The sequence below is a fragment of the Poecilia formosa genome, unplaced genomic scaffold (assembly GCF_000485575.1).
Source record: "Poecilia formosa unplaced genomic scaffold, Poecilia_formosa-5.1.2 Scaffold0, whole genome shotgun sequence".
In the NCBI taxonomy this organism is placed as follows: domain Eukaryota; kingdom Metazoa; phylum Chordata; class Actinopteri; order Cyprinodontiformes; family Poeciliidae; genus Poecilia; species Poecilia formosa.
In genome coordinates, this window is record NW_006799939.1 from 2,724,537 (window position 1) to 2,740,171 (window position 15,635).

Consider the following 15,635-nt stretch of genomic DNA (forward strand, 5'->3'; position numbering starts at 1 on the left):
AAATAATTTACCCGGAAATGAAGCGTTTGCCGCTTTTGAAGGGGTTTTTCATCCCTGTTTCGTCATTTGGTTTAAATGTGTGTTTTCTAAAAACTTAAAAAAAAATAAACACAGTAAGACGCTGTTTCTAAACTTAATGAAATAACTTTGCGGTTAGCTGTGTTAGCCGTAGCAGGTTGCCGCGGACGTTAGCAGGCTAGGCTAACCTGAAGTCGCCTCTGTTGTCACCAAAGACAAACGTTGCAGTTGAAAATGTCTCTGAAAGCTGTGGACGGAATACTGTCCAGCTTGAAGTCATGTCAGACAGACCTCGGGACAGGAATGGACATTGTGACAGATGTTGCTATGGACCTAGCGGAAGCTCAAGGTAAATATCAGAGACTCTTTGTGATCATTTTTTTTGGTACAGTAACAGTTTTCTCCAGCGTGTTTTTGTTCTTGTACCGTTTTTAATTAACGTATTTATTGTCAGGGATAGAATTTTTTTAAAGACATTTTTAAACTATAATAATGAAACTGATACATGTTCATACACTACTACTATTACAAAAATGAAAGTCATCTCCTCTGATCTTCTCCCCAAACCTTATTATTGTGTATTAGGAGGATCCAGATGTAACATTCACCTTTTAATCTCATATCTGTATGTTTGCATTCTACAATCAATATATTTTTAGGAACGTTTAACCAAACAGTATATATATTCTGTGATTATTTCTTATATTTTTTTTCACAAGAATTATATGAATACCTTAATATTTCGACTAACGGCATCTTTATTATCTAGGTGATTATGGGACAAATAAAACTTAGTGTAATAACTTTGATATTAGTTTTGTGCACAGCTTTGGAGCTGTTAATAGTACTAAAATTCAATATGATCTCTTTAAACATTTGTATTTGGTTATCAAAATGATCTGAAATTCAAATCAGATAAAAAAATGTTACAAATATTGAAATAGAAACTTTAACTAATTGTGTTTTCTAACTGCCAAATTGAAAATAAGCTACTAATTCATTTGTGTCTTATCAGAGATTTAAGACGCTTGATCTCTGTGTGCAGTTATCAGATAACATTTACTTACTTAAATAAAGCAGTTTAATAATTCCCTCTGTGTGTGTGTGTGTGTGTGTGTGTTTTGCTCAAGATGAAGAGATGAACCCTGGCATCAAAGAGATGGAGGCCATGATTCTGCAGTGTGCGAAGCTGGACAGGGAGATAAACTACTTTGTAGATATTGTACAGCAAGCCACAGCTGAGGTGAATCACAATGTGTCACAATCACAATCCTCCAAATGGAAAACACTTCAGCACTACTTTTAATTCACCAAGATCAAACATAAGAGGGATTATGGAGAAGAAGACTTTAATTAATGAAAAGTACAACGTAAATGTTTGATTCCCAAATACATCATTGGAGTTTCTGTTTTGGCATTTCTTTTTACTTGATGTTTTTCACATCTAATAAATCATTCTGAAGCTTTAGGTCAATTATATTAAACTTCTTTTCCGGTTTAATAAGCTAACTAACGTGTTTCTTTCTGTAGGTTACTCCCCAGCAGCCAGAGGCCATGTTCAGCCTGTCTGCCAAAGTGAAGGAGCGGTTTGCAGAGAGAATCGCTCAACTCTCCAACGCTGACCTGAACAATCACCAGAAAGTGGCTGCATTCAAGGAGAACATCAAGAACGCTCTGCAACAAGGTTAGACTTTGTGCTTCTGTTGGTCAGGTATTGATTTATGTGCAAAGTATTTACACCCCTTGAACCTTTCCGCCACTGTATCGTGTTAAAACCACAAAATTCTGAATGTTTTGGTCGGGATTTTATGTTTTATGATTTTATGTTTGGAATTGTGCCATACACAATTCCGAACCTACCAAAACATCTCTTTTTTAAACTGAGGGTGTTTTGGCCAACATGCAAAATGCTGTTTGTGCTGAAAAACTAACTGTACATCACCTTAAACACATGCGAGGGAGACGCCCAGTGACTTGCAGCTGCAACTTTAACAAAAGATAGTACATACACGAGGGTAGTCTGACTCAGGTTGCTGAATATAGAGGGATATTTAGCTTTTATTTGTTTTTTTACCATATGGAAAATGGGACTGAAACTAACAATTATTTTAGCAATCCATTCTTCTTCTATCTTTTCTTTTTTAGAGAATTTGACCCACATGAAGCTAAAACTATCACATTAGAGGACTTCTGGGTGGAACATATTTACAATGTTTGGTTTTTTTTTAATCTTAAATACAAAAAGCATTTATTTTTTGTACCGTTTTGGTTTAATTTACCTCTCTGAGTTAGTATGTATTTCAGCAAATGGGTTTTTATGAGTGTGTGTAATCCAGTCAGCGATTATAATCGATTACTAAACCAGTTGACGATTATTTCAATAACCGATTCATCACGATTCATTTGATCAATCGTTTCAACCCTAATAGAAAATGTAACTGCAATCCCATGTTTGTGATAAATGTTTCATGGGAAATTTACAGACTTTGTGCATGGGTATTTATTTTGGAGCAAAATCCATCACCGCTGAAGTGCTTCATCCTGGCATATTCCGTAAGGCTAATCCTGTCCAAGCACGGCTCTTTTGCATACTGGGTGTCTTCCAGTCGTCCTGTTGATGTTCCAGTTCACCATCATCGACTCGCTGTGATTGGACACAAGCTGCGTGCATGTTGTGTTTTCTCCAGCCGATCAGGACTCCGCAGAGGGCATAGAGGAACTCGACGAGGACATCGCCGTCACCCAGAGCCAGGTCAACTTCACCTGCCCGCTCACACAGGTAAATCATTCCTGGATGCTTTAACACTTTCTTTTCTGAACTTCCCATTAGAAATCACTCACACTTTCCAGTTTCAGCAACTGAATGTGTTTTTTTTTCTCTTTTTTTCTTTTTTTGTTCTAAGTTTTGTTATTCAAAGTAACCTGCTGTGTATTATCTGCATTCAAGGTGGAGATGGTGAACCCGATGAAGAATAAGAAGTGCAACCACCACTACGATGAGGAAGCCATACTGAGTCTGATCAAAACGAAGTACAGCCAGAAAAAGAAGTGCCGGTAAGACACTCTCCCTGCGAGGACGCTTAGAGAGTCGAGTCAGGTTCAGCGCTGGTAAACAACTCGGCAGGTTGGCATGGGACCAGCAGCAGGCTTCCTTTAATTGGTTAAAAAAGAAACACGGATTCCTCATTGTAGCGCTTTGATGTTGGAGTCGAACTAAATGTGGAGCTCTGATAAAATCCCAAAGAAACTCTTCCATTCTCCATTCTCAAGTTTTTGATACGTTCTCAATAAATACTAACTAAATATAGCTGCTACAGGATCCATCCATCCATCCATTTTCTTTACACCCTTGTCCCTCAGTGGGGTCGGGAGGGTTGCTGGTGCCTATCTCCAGCTATCGTTCCGGGCGAGAGGCAGGGACACCCTGGACAGGTCGCCAGTCTGTCACAGTGCTGCAGGATCATCTCAGTAAATAAGAGTAATATTGAAAAGAGCAAATATCTGAGTGACTCAATCAGAAGGTGATGAAAGATTGATGAAAGTAGTTACTGTAAGCCCGAAACCTAGAGTATTACAAAGCTTGAATGTCGTAAATGAACAATGAAATTATTTTTAATGCAGAAATGTTGGCATACTGAACCTGGTTGGGCCTCTTTTTGCATGAATTCCTGCATCAGTGCAGAGTGACATGGAGGAGGATTTTAAAAAGTCCAACTTTCTTTATGTTCTCCCTTTCTTCGCTGAAACTCTTCAGTGGGCTTTTCTTCACAATCCCCTCCAGGCTGCAGTTATCACACTTCTGTTTGAGCAAATTTTTCTACCACACTTTTTCCTTCCACTCAATTTTCTTTCAGCATCCTTAGATGTAACACACTCTGAGTTTTATTAGCAAAGATGAACCAAAATGAATGTTCAAAATAAACTTCTTTGCGACACGAGTCTATGTAATCTCTGACTTTAATTTCTTGAATAAAGTTACTGAAATATCCAAACTTTTTAATGATCTATTTTATAAAGATGCACCTGTATACGAGGTTGGTTTGCACTCAGTTATCTGACAGAACATGTTGGAACACAATTTTCAAGTCGGCATACAGAGAGCACCTTGTGAGTTAAAAGTTGCTTTCCGTTTGAACATCTAAACATGTGGTGTGTGTCCTCCAGCTGTCCTGTGGTTGGCTGTGGAAATGGAGACGTCAAAGAGTCCGACCTCATTCCTGACCAGATGCTGAGAAGGAAAATCCAGAACCAAAAGCGTCAAAGCAACAAGACATGACGCTCTGCTTTGTATTTCTGTAACCTGTAGCTTTGAGAGCAGGAATTGTTTGTAATGTTTTGAAAATATGTTTTGGGCTTTTTTTCTTCTAGCAGACGGTTGATGTTCTGACATTTCATTGCTTGTATATGAACGTTTCATATATTTTCTAAATAAATGATAATAGCTCAAATGACTTTTTTCTTCTTTTTTTTCCCCCCACCTGACGCAGTATATTAACTTAACCATCAGAGGGCGCTGTTTCTCCAACATCAGTGTAGAAAACAAACTCCAGCATGGATTCTGAACTCTTAGCCTCAGGTTTGGACCTTATCATACCTCTGACTTTTTAAGAGAATCACAACTAAATAATAATAAAAAAAATACAGCTTCTTAAAGGAAAGCGCTTTATTCTCTCAGCAGGAACAAAAGGAAATCCTGAATCAGGGTTGTGAGCAAGCCATAAACAAACTGTTCTGCCACCTCCTGTGGGAAATGCTCTTAGGTGATTACATTTCTCCTTACATGCTGAGAAGGACCATTGTTCCTCAGAGAAACAAACAAAGGCTGCGTTGAGATGAAACTAGGTGAAGCTAATCTTCTTAATACCCTTGCATCAGGCATTCTTAAAGATCTCTAATAGCTCTGTCCATACAAGGCCCGAATCGCACGGCAGTAAGAGCACTTCACCAGAGGAGAAATCACCCAGCAATGAAAGCTCTGGCTGATGTTGACTTTTTCATCTCGTTCTCGTTTAGGGGTAATTTAGAAATCATTTTCTGTGGAAAATGGGGAACTCGTATCGGCCCGTTCATTAACAAGCGCTGTGTTTGTACCGAGTTTTTAATTCAGGCATCTAAAATGGAGGCATTAAAATGTCTTAAATTCATTTAAAATAATGTAAGTTTCCCTTGAATACGTTAATCACAGATATGGTATTTTGTCGTGGCAGGATTATTTAATCTTTTATTATTATTATTATTTGCAGGACTTTTCCACCAGGCAAACGATTGAGTCGCCCGCAGACATCTTCATTGCATTCTGTGAATTTAAGTGGTTGAAGCTACTGCTAACTAGCTGCTAATAAACTGTTGCGAGCTACCTAGCTTTTTGCAACTATTATAGCATGGGTAAGTGCAAATTTATTGACAGTTGGCTTGATGACATTTTTGGCACTGGCTCACCGATAGGAGTCTAGGTGCATTATGTGCAAAAACATTTAAAAAAAACTTTTAAGCTAGGAACTTTAGGGATTAAGGTTAAAGAAAGCCTTATGCAACGTGAAAATTACAAAGCTGCTAACAAGAACCACAAACAAATCCCAGAAATTTCACAATTACTCCGTTTTGACTTTAATACAGCAGGATCTCCAAACCATTCCTTGTATTTGTGCTTTTTTCAGTCTTAAATTTAATTAAAAAGTCTTAAATTTGACTTGCTGAATGTAGATATCCTTTGTTAGCTATTTAGAAGGATAATACTAATAATAAAAAAAAACATCAATACATGGCACAGGCAGCTCGGTATGGCTGTGTTTTACCTGGATTTTACACTTATCTCCTCCAAAAAAAAAAGAAAAAAAAAAAAACGCTCAGGGCTGAAAATGGCTTTAACTGTAAGTCTGGGTATTTGGCTTGGTCCATGGAGAGTGAACCTTTGGCTCTCTCAAAGTGAACATATTTTCACTAAGTCTTGGCACAAGAGGATTGGCAGGAGCAGGGATCGAGTTGGACGGACTGGGAAGAGACTGAGGCTCAGATAAGCTTCGAACAAACACAAAGTTCTGATGTGATCCAGGCGCACCCTCTGGGTCATTTCAAAAGAGTTTCAGCCCAACATTAAAAATGTAACGTGGATTCTTGTGCATTTTGACATGAAGAGTAACAATGCACATGAATTACACTCCTGGTAAAGATCAATGAAAAGCCTTGAGATGAAGTCAGTTTATTGCAGTTGTTTGATTTACACAAATCCAACATTTCATTCAAGAACATTATTGGTAGGTTTAACAACTCTTCTGTAATAAATGTAGTTTTATGTCTACTTTTTAAAAGAAAATTGATAAATGTTTCTAGGAACTTTTAAAATATAAACCATAACTTTCTTTTCTGCCTTGCAGGGTATAATCTGATGTTATCTTAATGCCACCCAGTTGCTAGTGACGAAAAGACAAAAAGTACACGCAAGGTGAATTTATTTTCATGCTCTTCATCAAGAGCGCCAATAAATGTGTAGCACTCTCCCGGGCTTCCCGTCTAAAGTGAATAAAGCCGGTTTTACACTAGACTGATACTTGAAGTGCTACATGGGCTTTACTGGAACCGATGTGAAGAGAGGGCACAGAAAAGAAACAATTACAACGACCCTGTTTCTAAAGGTTTATTGGTTCATACCAGAAATGCATGAGTCCAATTATTTGTTGTAAATATTTTATCTCTGAAAAATTGTCAAAACAAACCTGCATGGAGCGTGCAAATTCTCTCTATGCATCGACGGGTTGTCTCCGGTTTCCTCCCACCGTCCAAAGACTTTCATGTTAACTGGTTTCCCCAAATTGTTTTTAAGTATCATGGTGTGGATGCATGGCTTCTCAGCATTATACTGTGGTAAAATAGTTATTTTGTGCAGATCCTTTCAGTCATTGATCACCGGAGATGGGCAGCAGCAACCCTGTAAAGATAAGTGGTATATGGATGGATGGAAATCTCACGTGCGTTGATGGGGCGGTTTTTAAGCAGAATGTGGCTTAGCTGTGTTTTCTGAAATAAGCTGAAAACCGTACGGGCCGTGTGCCGTTACATGTACATTGCCATTAAATTAGAAAGCCATCGAAAAGTTGCTTTATTTCAGGAATTCATTTCATAAAATAAAACTTATAAAGACCCATCACACACCGCAATAACGCAAGTGATCACTTATGTTAGCTTTAATAGCTTTGGCTTGCAGCCAGTAAAAATCCAGCAGTATGACAGTAATAAAAATTATCTTTAATACAGAGATGTTATGTTATGACCATGTTACGGCCTTCACCATTATGGGGAAGACTGCTGAGCTGGCGCTCTGCAGCTGGCAGTCGTTGATGGCCTCCATAAGGAGCGTGTGACACAAAAGGTCAATTTGCAGAAAGGCTGAGTGTTCAATGAGGCCACTGAGCGAGCACGTCAATAGAAAGTTGAGCAGAAGGAAAAAGTGTGACATGAGCAACAGGTGTCCTGTTAGAGTCCAGGGAAGATTGTGAAGCGAAGTCCCTTTAGAGATTCTGGGGAGATTCGTAAGTCTCAATGCTTCAAGGTCCGCCACAAACTTATAGCAATGTGTCTGTGCTTAACTTTTAGGTTTCACTTTTAAATTAATTAACTGAAATAAATTGACTTTCAGATTAATATAGTGAGAGGACCTGTATGGAGGTGATAACATATTTTTTTTTTAGCTGATGAACTCTTTTTCCACCCTGTGTGAATTAACCTTTTCCTTTTTACCTAATTTAAAAAAAATAAAATAAAGTGCTTTTCATAATTTGGAGGCACCTTCTCCTGAGGACTGTCCAATCATTTTCGCTTCTTTTGCTCTGTTTAACAAGCTGAACATGTGATCTAATGAGCTAAAGTGTTACCTAAACGATGCAGTTACACATGATGAATGAAACTAATAGAAACATGATAAATTAAAAGGAACTGGAAACTGCCAGAGTACGTTCCTAAAAGGCAGATTTTTCTTTCTTCTTCCAAGAGTTGAAGTGTTTTCTGGCTTACTGTCGCTTTAAATGACACCTCCTCCCAGCAGTCGGTGGATCCTGAGCGAGTTTCATTGCAACAAACACTGGGCTTCATACAACAGGCAGCCTGTGTCTGTGCAGCACCCTGAACCAACACGGCGCAACAAGCCGCCGCACAGGAAGGACAAAAGCTGCCGCTCATGGTTCCTCATGTAAGCGCGGAAGAGACTCGGAGCTGCTGAACTACAGGTGAGATTGCCGCAGGTGACAGAAAATGACTTAATCTAACAGCTTGGCGTTACACCAGCAATGTAGGTCACAAGCAGCGTTTTAATGTGCTTTAAATGCAGTCAAAAATGTCCCGTAACCTCCTTCTGCCGGAGAGTTCAGGAGGAAATGTGAGCCAACAGGTGATTCAGGTCACACCTGTTGGGAACGAGCTGGAGTTAAACTTTGCCTTTAATGTCCTCACTTCCGTTTCCTCGCAGATCTCAACAGTTGGTGATCGTTTGTGGGGGAGCACAGCCTTACAGCTGGACATGGATCGCCGGTGCCCCTCGTCTCCGTTTTGGATTTAATTCTGACTCTGCCTCCTCCTCTTTCCGTCTCCTGCTGAGGTGTGAGCGCAGAGAACAGGTGGATCCTGTCTGCGTGCCTGTGTGTGTGTGTTTGCACGCGCGCGCGCGCGCGTGCCGTTTTAGTCTCGTCTTTATGGGGAATCAGGTGGAGAAACTAACGCACATCAATTACGCGGAGGTACCAACGTCGGACCCGAACGGCTTCGATCCGGATGGCGACGGAACGCGGATCGGCGTCTCCTACATTTTCTCTAACGACGACGACGACCAGGAACAGGACGACAACCTGGACCACTTCCCGCCGGACAGTCGGCCGGTGAGCCACGAAGAGAAGCCCTTCGACCCGGACGACGAGCTGGAGTGCGTCGTCTACTACCGAGACGAGTGCGTCTACGAGCGGAGCTCCGGAGCCGCGTCCGTCTCCCCGGAGAGCCTCCTGGCCAAATGCAGACCTGGCGACCTGCTGGAGTTCGTGGCCACCGGCCAGTACCCGCACTGGGCCGTTTACGTCGGCGACTTCCAGGTGGTGCACTTGCACCGCGCCGAGGTCAAGAACAACTTTCTGACCGACGTGAGCCAGGGGAAGAAGGGCAGGATAGTGAACGGCCTGTACCGGCACCGTGCGCTCCCGCCGGAGGTGATCGTGCGCAACGCCATGGATCACGTCGGAACCAGAGACAGGGACCTGTGCTGGAGGAACTCCGAGTGTTTCGCGGCCTGGTGCCGCTTCGGGAGGCGGGAGTTCAAAATCGGGGGGGAGATACGGATCGGGAAGCAGCCGTACAAGTTAAAACTGCTCTTCTCCGAGAAGAAGAGCCACGTGTTGGAGTTTCAGTGCCTGGAGGACGTGATCATGGAGAAGCGGCGGAACGACCAGATCGGCAAAGATGCCGTGATGCAGGAGCTGGCCAACCATCTGAATGCCACGCACGACCTCAAAGAGGAGTGCTTCGTAAACTGATGGGTTTGCCTTGGACTTGACGAAGGAGATGTTGGACGGGAGGACATGTGCTGGTGTCGAGGGAGAGCTCTGTTACCTCTTGATGAGCCAGTCTAGAGCGGCTGTATCACTCTGCCACAGGATGTGCAGAAGAAAAGGAGGGAGGAGGTGGAAAGTTTATCTTCACAAACTTTGATATCTGGAGCAGCACTTGCTCCATTCTCAAGTGCTTTAGCAAGGAAGCTCTCAAGGCTTGAGAAGAATATTCAATACCCTAATTTGCACTGGCAAGTTAAAATAACACAACGGCCCCCACACACTCACCCCCAAAATAACCTAAGTTCCTCTCTCCTCTCTTTAAATTACCTCAACCTCAAGATCCACTGAGTTACTGTGATGAATTTGCATGAGATCTACTTGCAGCCTTATCTGTTAGGAGAGAAAGTAAGATTTAAACGACCCTTGAATCTTAGCACACTTGTGAGGGACCCCCTCCCACGTTACCCGAGACCGAGTTCTCCAAGTGGTGTGCTGCCCGTCGTGAAACTCAGGTGCCGGATACTGATGCAGAGTGAGAGACTACCTGTACCTTTTATCACCGTTTTCTCTCAGTGTTAAGGATTCCCATGCGTTGCTTTATAGCCAATCATCTCACAGCTTTACCTGTGGACTTTCCTGTTCATAGCCATATTTGTGCACCTTTAATGATTCGCCACTTTTAACAGTTTATTTTTCTTGACAAAACTAAAACGAAAATCATGTTTGTATGAAGGCTTATGGAATAAATTTATATTTGAAGATTAACGTTTTTTTCCTTGCATGGTTTCTTTTTGTCCCCCCCTCTAGAAAGGTGACATGTGAAAGCAAAGCCAGCCCAAGGTAGAAGCAAACCAAGCGGCTGTCTTGGACCGCTGAAGTGTTAGTTTTCATACAAGTCAAGTTCACAGACATAATCTCATTGTGCATAAGGAGACATATGTGGTAATTGTGGGGAAAAAAAAGTTGTGATCAAAACACGCAAGTGTATGTTTTATTTGAACTTTATACGCATTTTGTCATCGTGTGTCGGTGCAGTGGCTTAAAAAAAAGTATTCGAGAAAGAAAAAAATATTTTCCAAAATATTGGAACAAATATCTGAAAAGTGTGGTGTACATTTATATTCAGCAGCCCCCTTTTTATTCAGAACAAGTCACCTAGCTAGTTAATAAAGTCAGCAGAGTTTTAATCAGAGAATCGTGTGGCAGCACATAAAAATGCATGCAACATTTCATTTGTAAAAAATAGTTTAAAACAACTTAACTCTCTTCCAATTCACAATTATGCAAAACTTTGTGTCAAAATGCGTTCTTGTTGGTGGTTGTGAAACAGTTCCAGACTTTCAGAAGGTGTATGGATGGTTACATTCTAGTTGTGAATCACAATAATATCTCTACCAGATGATATTGAGTGAAAACATGTTGAAATGTGGCGCCTGAATGTGACTCAAAGCTGCCTGAACTGTCCACAAGTAAAATGGCAAACTATACTAGCGTTAGAGAGGCTAAAATTAAAGCTCCGTTGCCAGTTTTTATGTAAATGTTTGCTTTTCTCAGGCAGCTCCCTCAAACCACTTCAGCATCAGCTTCTTTTGTATTCCAGCCATATGATGGCATCTTGCTTTGTTTACATCCCTGCTCCCGGATAAGTCCTTATTTAAAAAATTTGCCCGCAGGCTAAAATGTTCTCCAGCCTTACTTGTCATTCAGGCCATTACTCTGAGTTACAGAGTGTTTTTATATTTAATGAAAGGGGGAAAAAAGTACTTTTTGTTTCTCTACACAGAAAAAATTTGTTTCAACTCGAACTGCTGATGAACACTTTTCTAAAGTTCTGTATCTTACAAGAGATATCGTTGAGGGTAATTATCGCTTATGTTGTTTCCGAAAGGTTGGGACAAAAGTGCCATCCACAAGCATTGAACGTTTTCACATTTTGTGACTTTGCAACTACAAACGTCCAACTGTTCACGTCCCTGAAGTAATGCTGAACTGTGAAGTGAGAGGTAAATGATAAGTGGTGCTCCGTCTTTTAGCTTATAAAGCTGGAGAATATGCTACGCATTAGCGACCAGTCAACAAGAAACAGATTTGCAGTCACTGCAATTGCAAACCTACCCCAGCGACTTGCCACACTTTTCAGTTTTATTTGTAAAATAAAGATGTCATACATCACTTTTTTGTCCCCCTCCTTCTCCTCCCCTGTGCTTCAGAGGAAGCTCATGATCGCAGCTCTCACAGGCAGTCAGTAACTTCTGCCTGTGTGCTTTCCTCAGGTAATATATGGAAATAATGCTGTAGTCATTTTGTGGCAGGTAAGGTCCCACCGGACCGAGAGCAGGAATATAATCAACACTGCTTCCAAACAGGAACGCTGCCGGACACATTAGCATCTCCTCAAATCTCTGTGGTCTGCTGCGCTGATGAAACGTGAATTGTATGTGATGCATATTTATGATAACCAGACTCTCTTTTTTTTATTTTGCTTCCTCTCTCTCTCTCTCTCTCTCTCTCTCTCTCTCTCTTGTAGCACCAAACAGAATTGGAGCGACACCGGCTGAAGCAGAGTATTATAAGCAGCTTCCAGTGCAGTTGTGTAACTGTGAATATTAACTCTTTTTTCTTTTTTCTTTTTTTTTCCCATCATGTGTCAGAAACAGAAATGGGATTACACATACATTAATTAGATTTACTCTGCATAAATTTGTACCTCTTCAGCTCCATCTATGCACTGAACATACAGCGTGAGGCGCGCTGTTATGGTGTGAAAAATGGTCGAATGCGAGCAGCTGTGCATGCATTGTTGTGCAGTTTCCTTAGAGAAACCTCAAAGCTGACGTGCGGGGTTGCAAGTTTTGGTATCTCATAAAAAACAAACAAAAAAAACACATCTTTGGGTTATGAGTTTTCAAATGACTGTTGCAATCTTCATCACCTTTGTTCCTAAAGTTCCATGACAAGTTGGACATTGCCAAAAAAAAGTGTTGAAAAGTAAATTCATGTGAAAGCGGCCACACGTGACGCAGACCGGGCAGGGAGTCGGTTGTCTTGTGGCATTGCTAATGATTTAAAACTCCACAGGAGACAAGCAATTGAACTAGTCCCTCTAATCATTAAAGCGGTCTCGCAATTAGTCCCACTATTTTGAAAGGGATCATGTTGCGCTCATTTACAATTTTATCATTTTATTTTGTCGGGTCACAAAGCTGACCAAAAGTGTGTGTGCGTGCGTGTGTTTTTATACACACTGCATATTTTCTGCAATGGCATGTTATTATTCTGTAAAATAAACTCCTACTTTTACATTTCACAAAATTATAAAATATTTTAATCCGTGCCACACTGAAGAACTTGTGTGTGTGTGTGTGTGTGTGTGTGTGTGTGCGCGCACAGTGAAGCCGTTTAATATATTTTTTTTCTTTTTATGTTTCGAATACATTAACAAAATCTTGCACAATCCATTTCTTTTACCTTTAATAACATTATTTACACAACTACAAATAACTTTACCAATAATTATTGAACACAAAACCTTTAAAAATACACATCAGTTGGTAGGCAACAGGATCTTTTTTTCCCCCCTCAAAAACTCAAAACTTGACAGCACTGCCAAATATATACAGACACTCTTTGTATCGCAGTGAAAAATTACATAAAAAGTACATAAAGTTATTTTTCCAAACACCAGAGCTCACGCTGCTAAAGGGCCTCCTGCTCTGTGTATAAACCTGAATTGTAATCCATTTCTAAAGCTTCTCCTACTGTGATTTAATATGTGTAAAACCTTGGGAAGCATTTGGTTTGGGCTCTTGGCTCAGGCGTGCCAGTCTTTTGGCCAGAGAAGGCTCCCTTTGTTTCCTTTGGAGTGCTGGAGGAAAGCCCACACCCTTCAAGCGAAACTGGCAACGTTTCAGCAGCTGGGGACAAGCCAGGGCTCAAATCAAGCCCACCCCGTTGTTTACAAAATGCTGCTATCAGAACAGACTTCCTGCACACCAGCAAAGTGCGTCTCAACCTTAGAAGAATGTGCTTCTGAGCAGATTCCATCAAGAGGAAGTGGTGGAGTTTAGAAGGCCTGCTGCAAATGACGATGTATGTATGTCAGATAATCTGTCGTGTCTGCGGAAGCTTTTCACTGGTTCTCATTCCATAAAATCGTCCATGCCGATCATGTGTTTTAGGAATAGTTTAGTTTAATAGTTTATAAAATCAGCTTAAAGTACTTCACTGAAGTATTCAAACAAATTACAGCCTTTGTCCTCAGTCTATACCAACACAAAACAGTGAATCATTTTGATGTGGGAACTGATTTTAACTAGGCGTGGGCGTTAATCACATCGTTTATCAGTTATCACGATACCTTTCTTATCACGATAAGAACTTTGATTTATCGTTGTCACAATAAATTGGAGTTAACGATGTTTAAAATCCCCAAACACCGTCGTTGAGACAAATAAATGTTCAACGAGAGCATCAATATGTAATGTACAAATATGCTTAAATGCAGATATTGTGAGCAGCTTAGAGACACAAATCACACGTTTTTCATGCGTCTTGTGTCAAAAAGAAGGGTGTTTCTAAGAGCAGTAGTTGTGTTTTTGGGCTTATGAATGTTGTGGCAAACAATAACAGACATACAATTACCTGAGAAAAGAGACAGAAATAGTTGTTTTTGGTACGTTTTTCCGTTATCAGGATAAAACTTTAGGTCCATATCGCCCTCTTCTACTCTTAACTCATTTTTACAAATAGAAATCCTAACAGTGCGGCCTGCATTTGTATTCAGCCTCCTCTGTAAACACTTTGTAGAACCTCCTTTCATTTTCATTGTTACAGCTTCAAATCTTCTGACATCTGTGGGCTTTGCACATCTAGAAACTGAAACCTTTCTGCATTTAACTTCACCCCCATCATCCCTTAACCTCTGACCATCTTCTGTCTATGGTGAGTAAAATAGTTTCCACATCATGATGTTGCCATTGCCACGTTTCTCAGTGAAGATAAGTGTTTTGTACTCTCCCTACAGTGATGCCTTCTGGTTTCCAGATGATCACACAATCTCCCTCCTGTTTGCTGTGTCCTCTATGGTACACAGTCCTTCTTATGACTTTCTTCTTGCATCACTGTGGATTTCTGCAGCTCCTCCAGGTTTCCCATGGGTCTGTAGTCTGCTTCTCTGATTAAAACCCTCCCTCCTCTTCTCTCAGCCTTCGCACGTTTAGGTAGACAAGCATGGTTTTAAATGCTAGCAGCCGCCCCACACTTTCTCCGTTTTCAGACGGTCAATTCAACAGCTTTTCAGTGAGATTAACCGCAAACCTCTCCGGTAACTTTCTCCCCGACCTGCCCGCTGTGTGCCGTGGTCTCCATGAGGCTGTTTGTTCTCTCGTGTTCTGAGACTGATGCATTTTAGCAAGGGTCTCTGCCTCCTTGTTTCTTAAACAGTTTGCTGCTTAAATGGGGGGCAGAGTGCAGTGGGGGGTTTTTTAAGCCTACTCACCTGAATCATTTTTAGACGTGACATTTCCATTTCCTGTCAGTCGAGAGAATGACAAAGCTCCACATCTAAGTTAAGATCTCGTTTCCACCCCCAGTGCTGCAACTTCCACCGGGCTTTCTTTAGCTTTACTATTTTCTCTGTGATCTCTGCATCATATCCTCCCAGAACAACATCCTTCACACTGAGTTAATGCCGTAAGTTGGCTGTGTTTTGGTCTCAGTCTGGCGTTGTGTTGTGATTCTTTCTTGCCCGGATGTCGGATATGTTGTTTTTCTTTTCGGCTTCACAATGGCTAAGTCCAGTCCCTCCCCGCATCCTGAGCGCAGCCCGTCTTCGTGACGGCGACATTCCCACAGTCGACTCTTAAAACAGCTGTTTTCTTCGGCTCTGCCTGCTCCACTACAATCAAACGCGTTGCAGATGCAAAAAACCTGTGATTTCCTCATCTTTGTTTGGCAAACACAGTGGACTGTTAAAGTGACTGCCTTTTGTTTCCAAGAAATCGTGATGTTTCAAAGGAAGGAGCAGGAAATAGCTGCTTGAGAAAGTACTAACACCGGGTCTCATATGGTAGAGTGTAAATCCTTGAACCA

General features: G+C 41.1%; 2 protein-coding genes across 2 annotated transcripts; both read left to right on the top strand.

Moving 5' to 3' along the window:
- Positions 1–12: 12 nt before the first annotated feature.
- nsmce2 (NSE2 (MMS21) homolog, SMC5-SMC6 complex SUMO ligase) lies at positions 13–4,469 on the top strand. Its single transcript, XM_007547971.2, has 6 exons — positions 13–367; positions 1,149–1,261; positions 1,549–1,702; positions 2,706–2,797; positions 2,966–3,072; positions 4,183–4,469. Exons 1-6 carry the CDS (start codon positions 253–255, stop codon positions 4,292–4,294), a joined length of 693 nt encoding a protein of 230 aa, XP_007548033.1. The 5' UTR covers positions 13–252; the 3' UTR covers positions 4,295–4,469.
- A 3,602-nt stretch (positions 4,470–8,071) lies between these two features.
- On the top strand, positions 8,072–10,310 carry lratd2b (LRAT domain containing 2b). The gene is made up of 2 exons (XM_007548087.2): positions 8,072–8,237; positions 8,477–10,310. The coding sequence occupies exon 2, from the start codon at positions 8,700–8,702 to the stop codon at positions 9,525–9,527; it is 828 nt and encodes a 275-aa protein (XP_007548149.1). The 5' UTR covers positions 8,072–8,237; positions 8,477–8,699; the 3' UTR covers positions 9,528–10,310.
- The last annotated feature ends 5,325 nt before the right edge of the window (positions 10,311–15,635 follow it).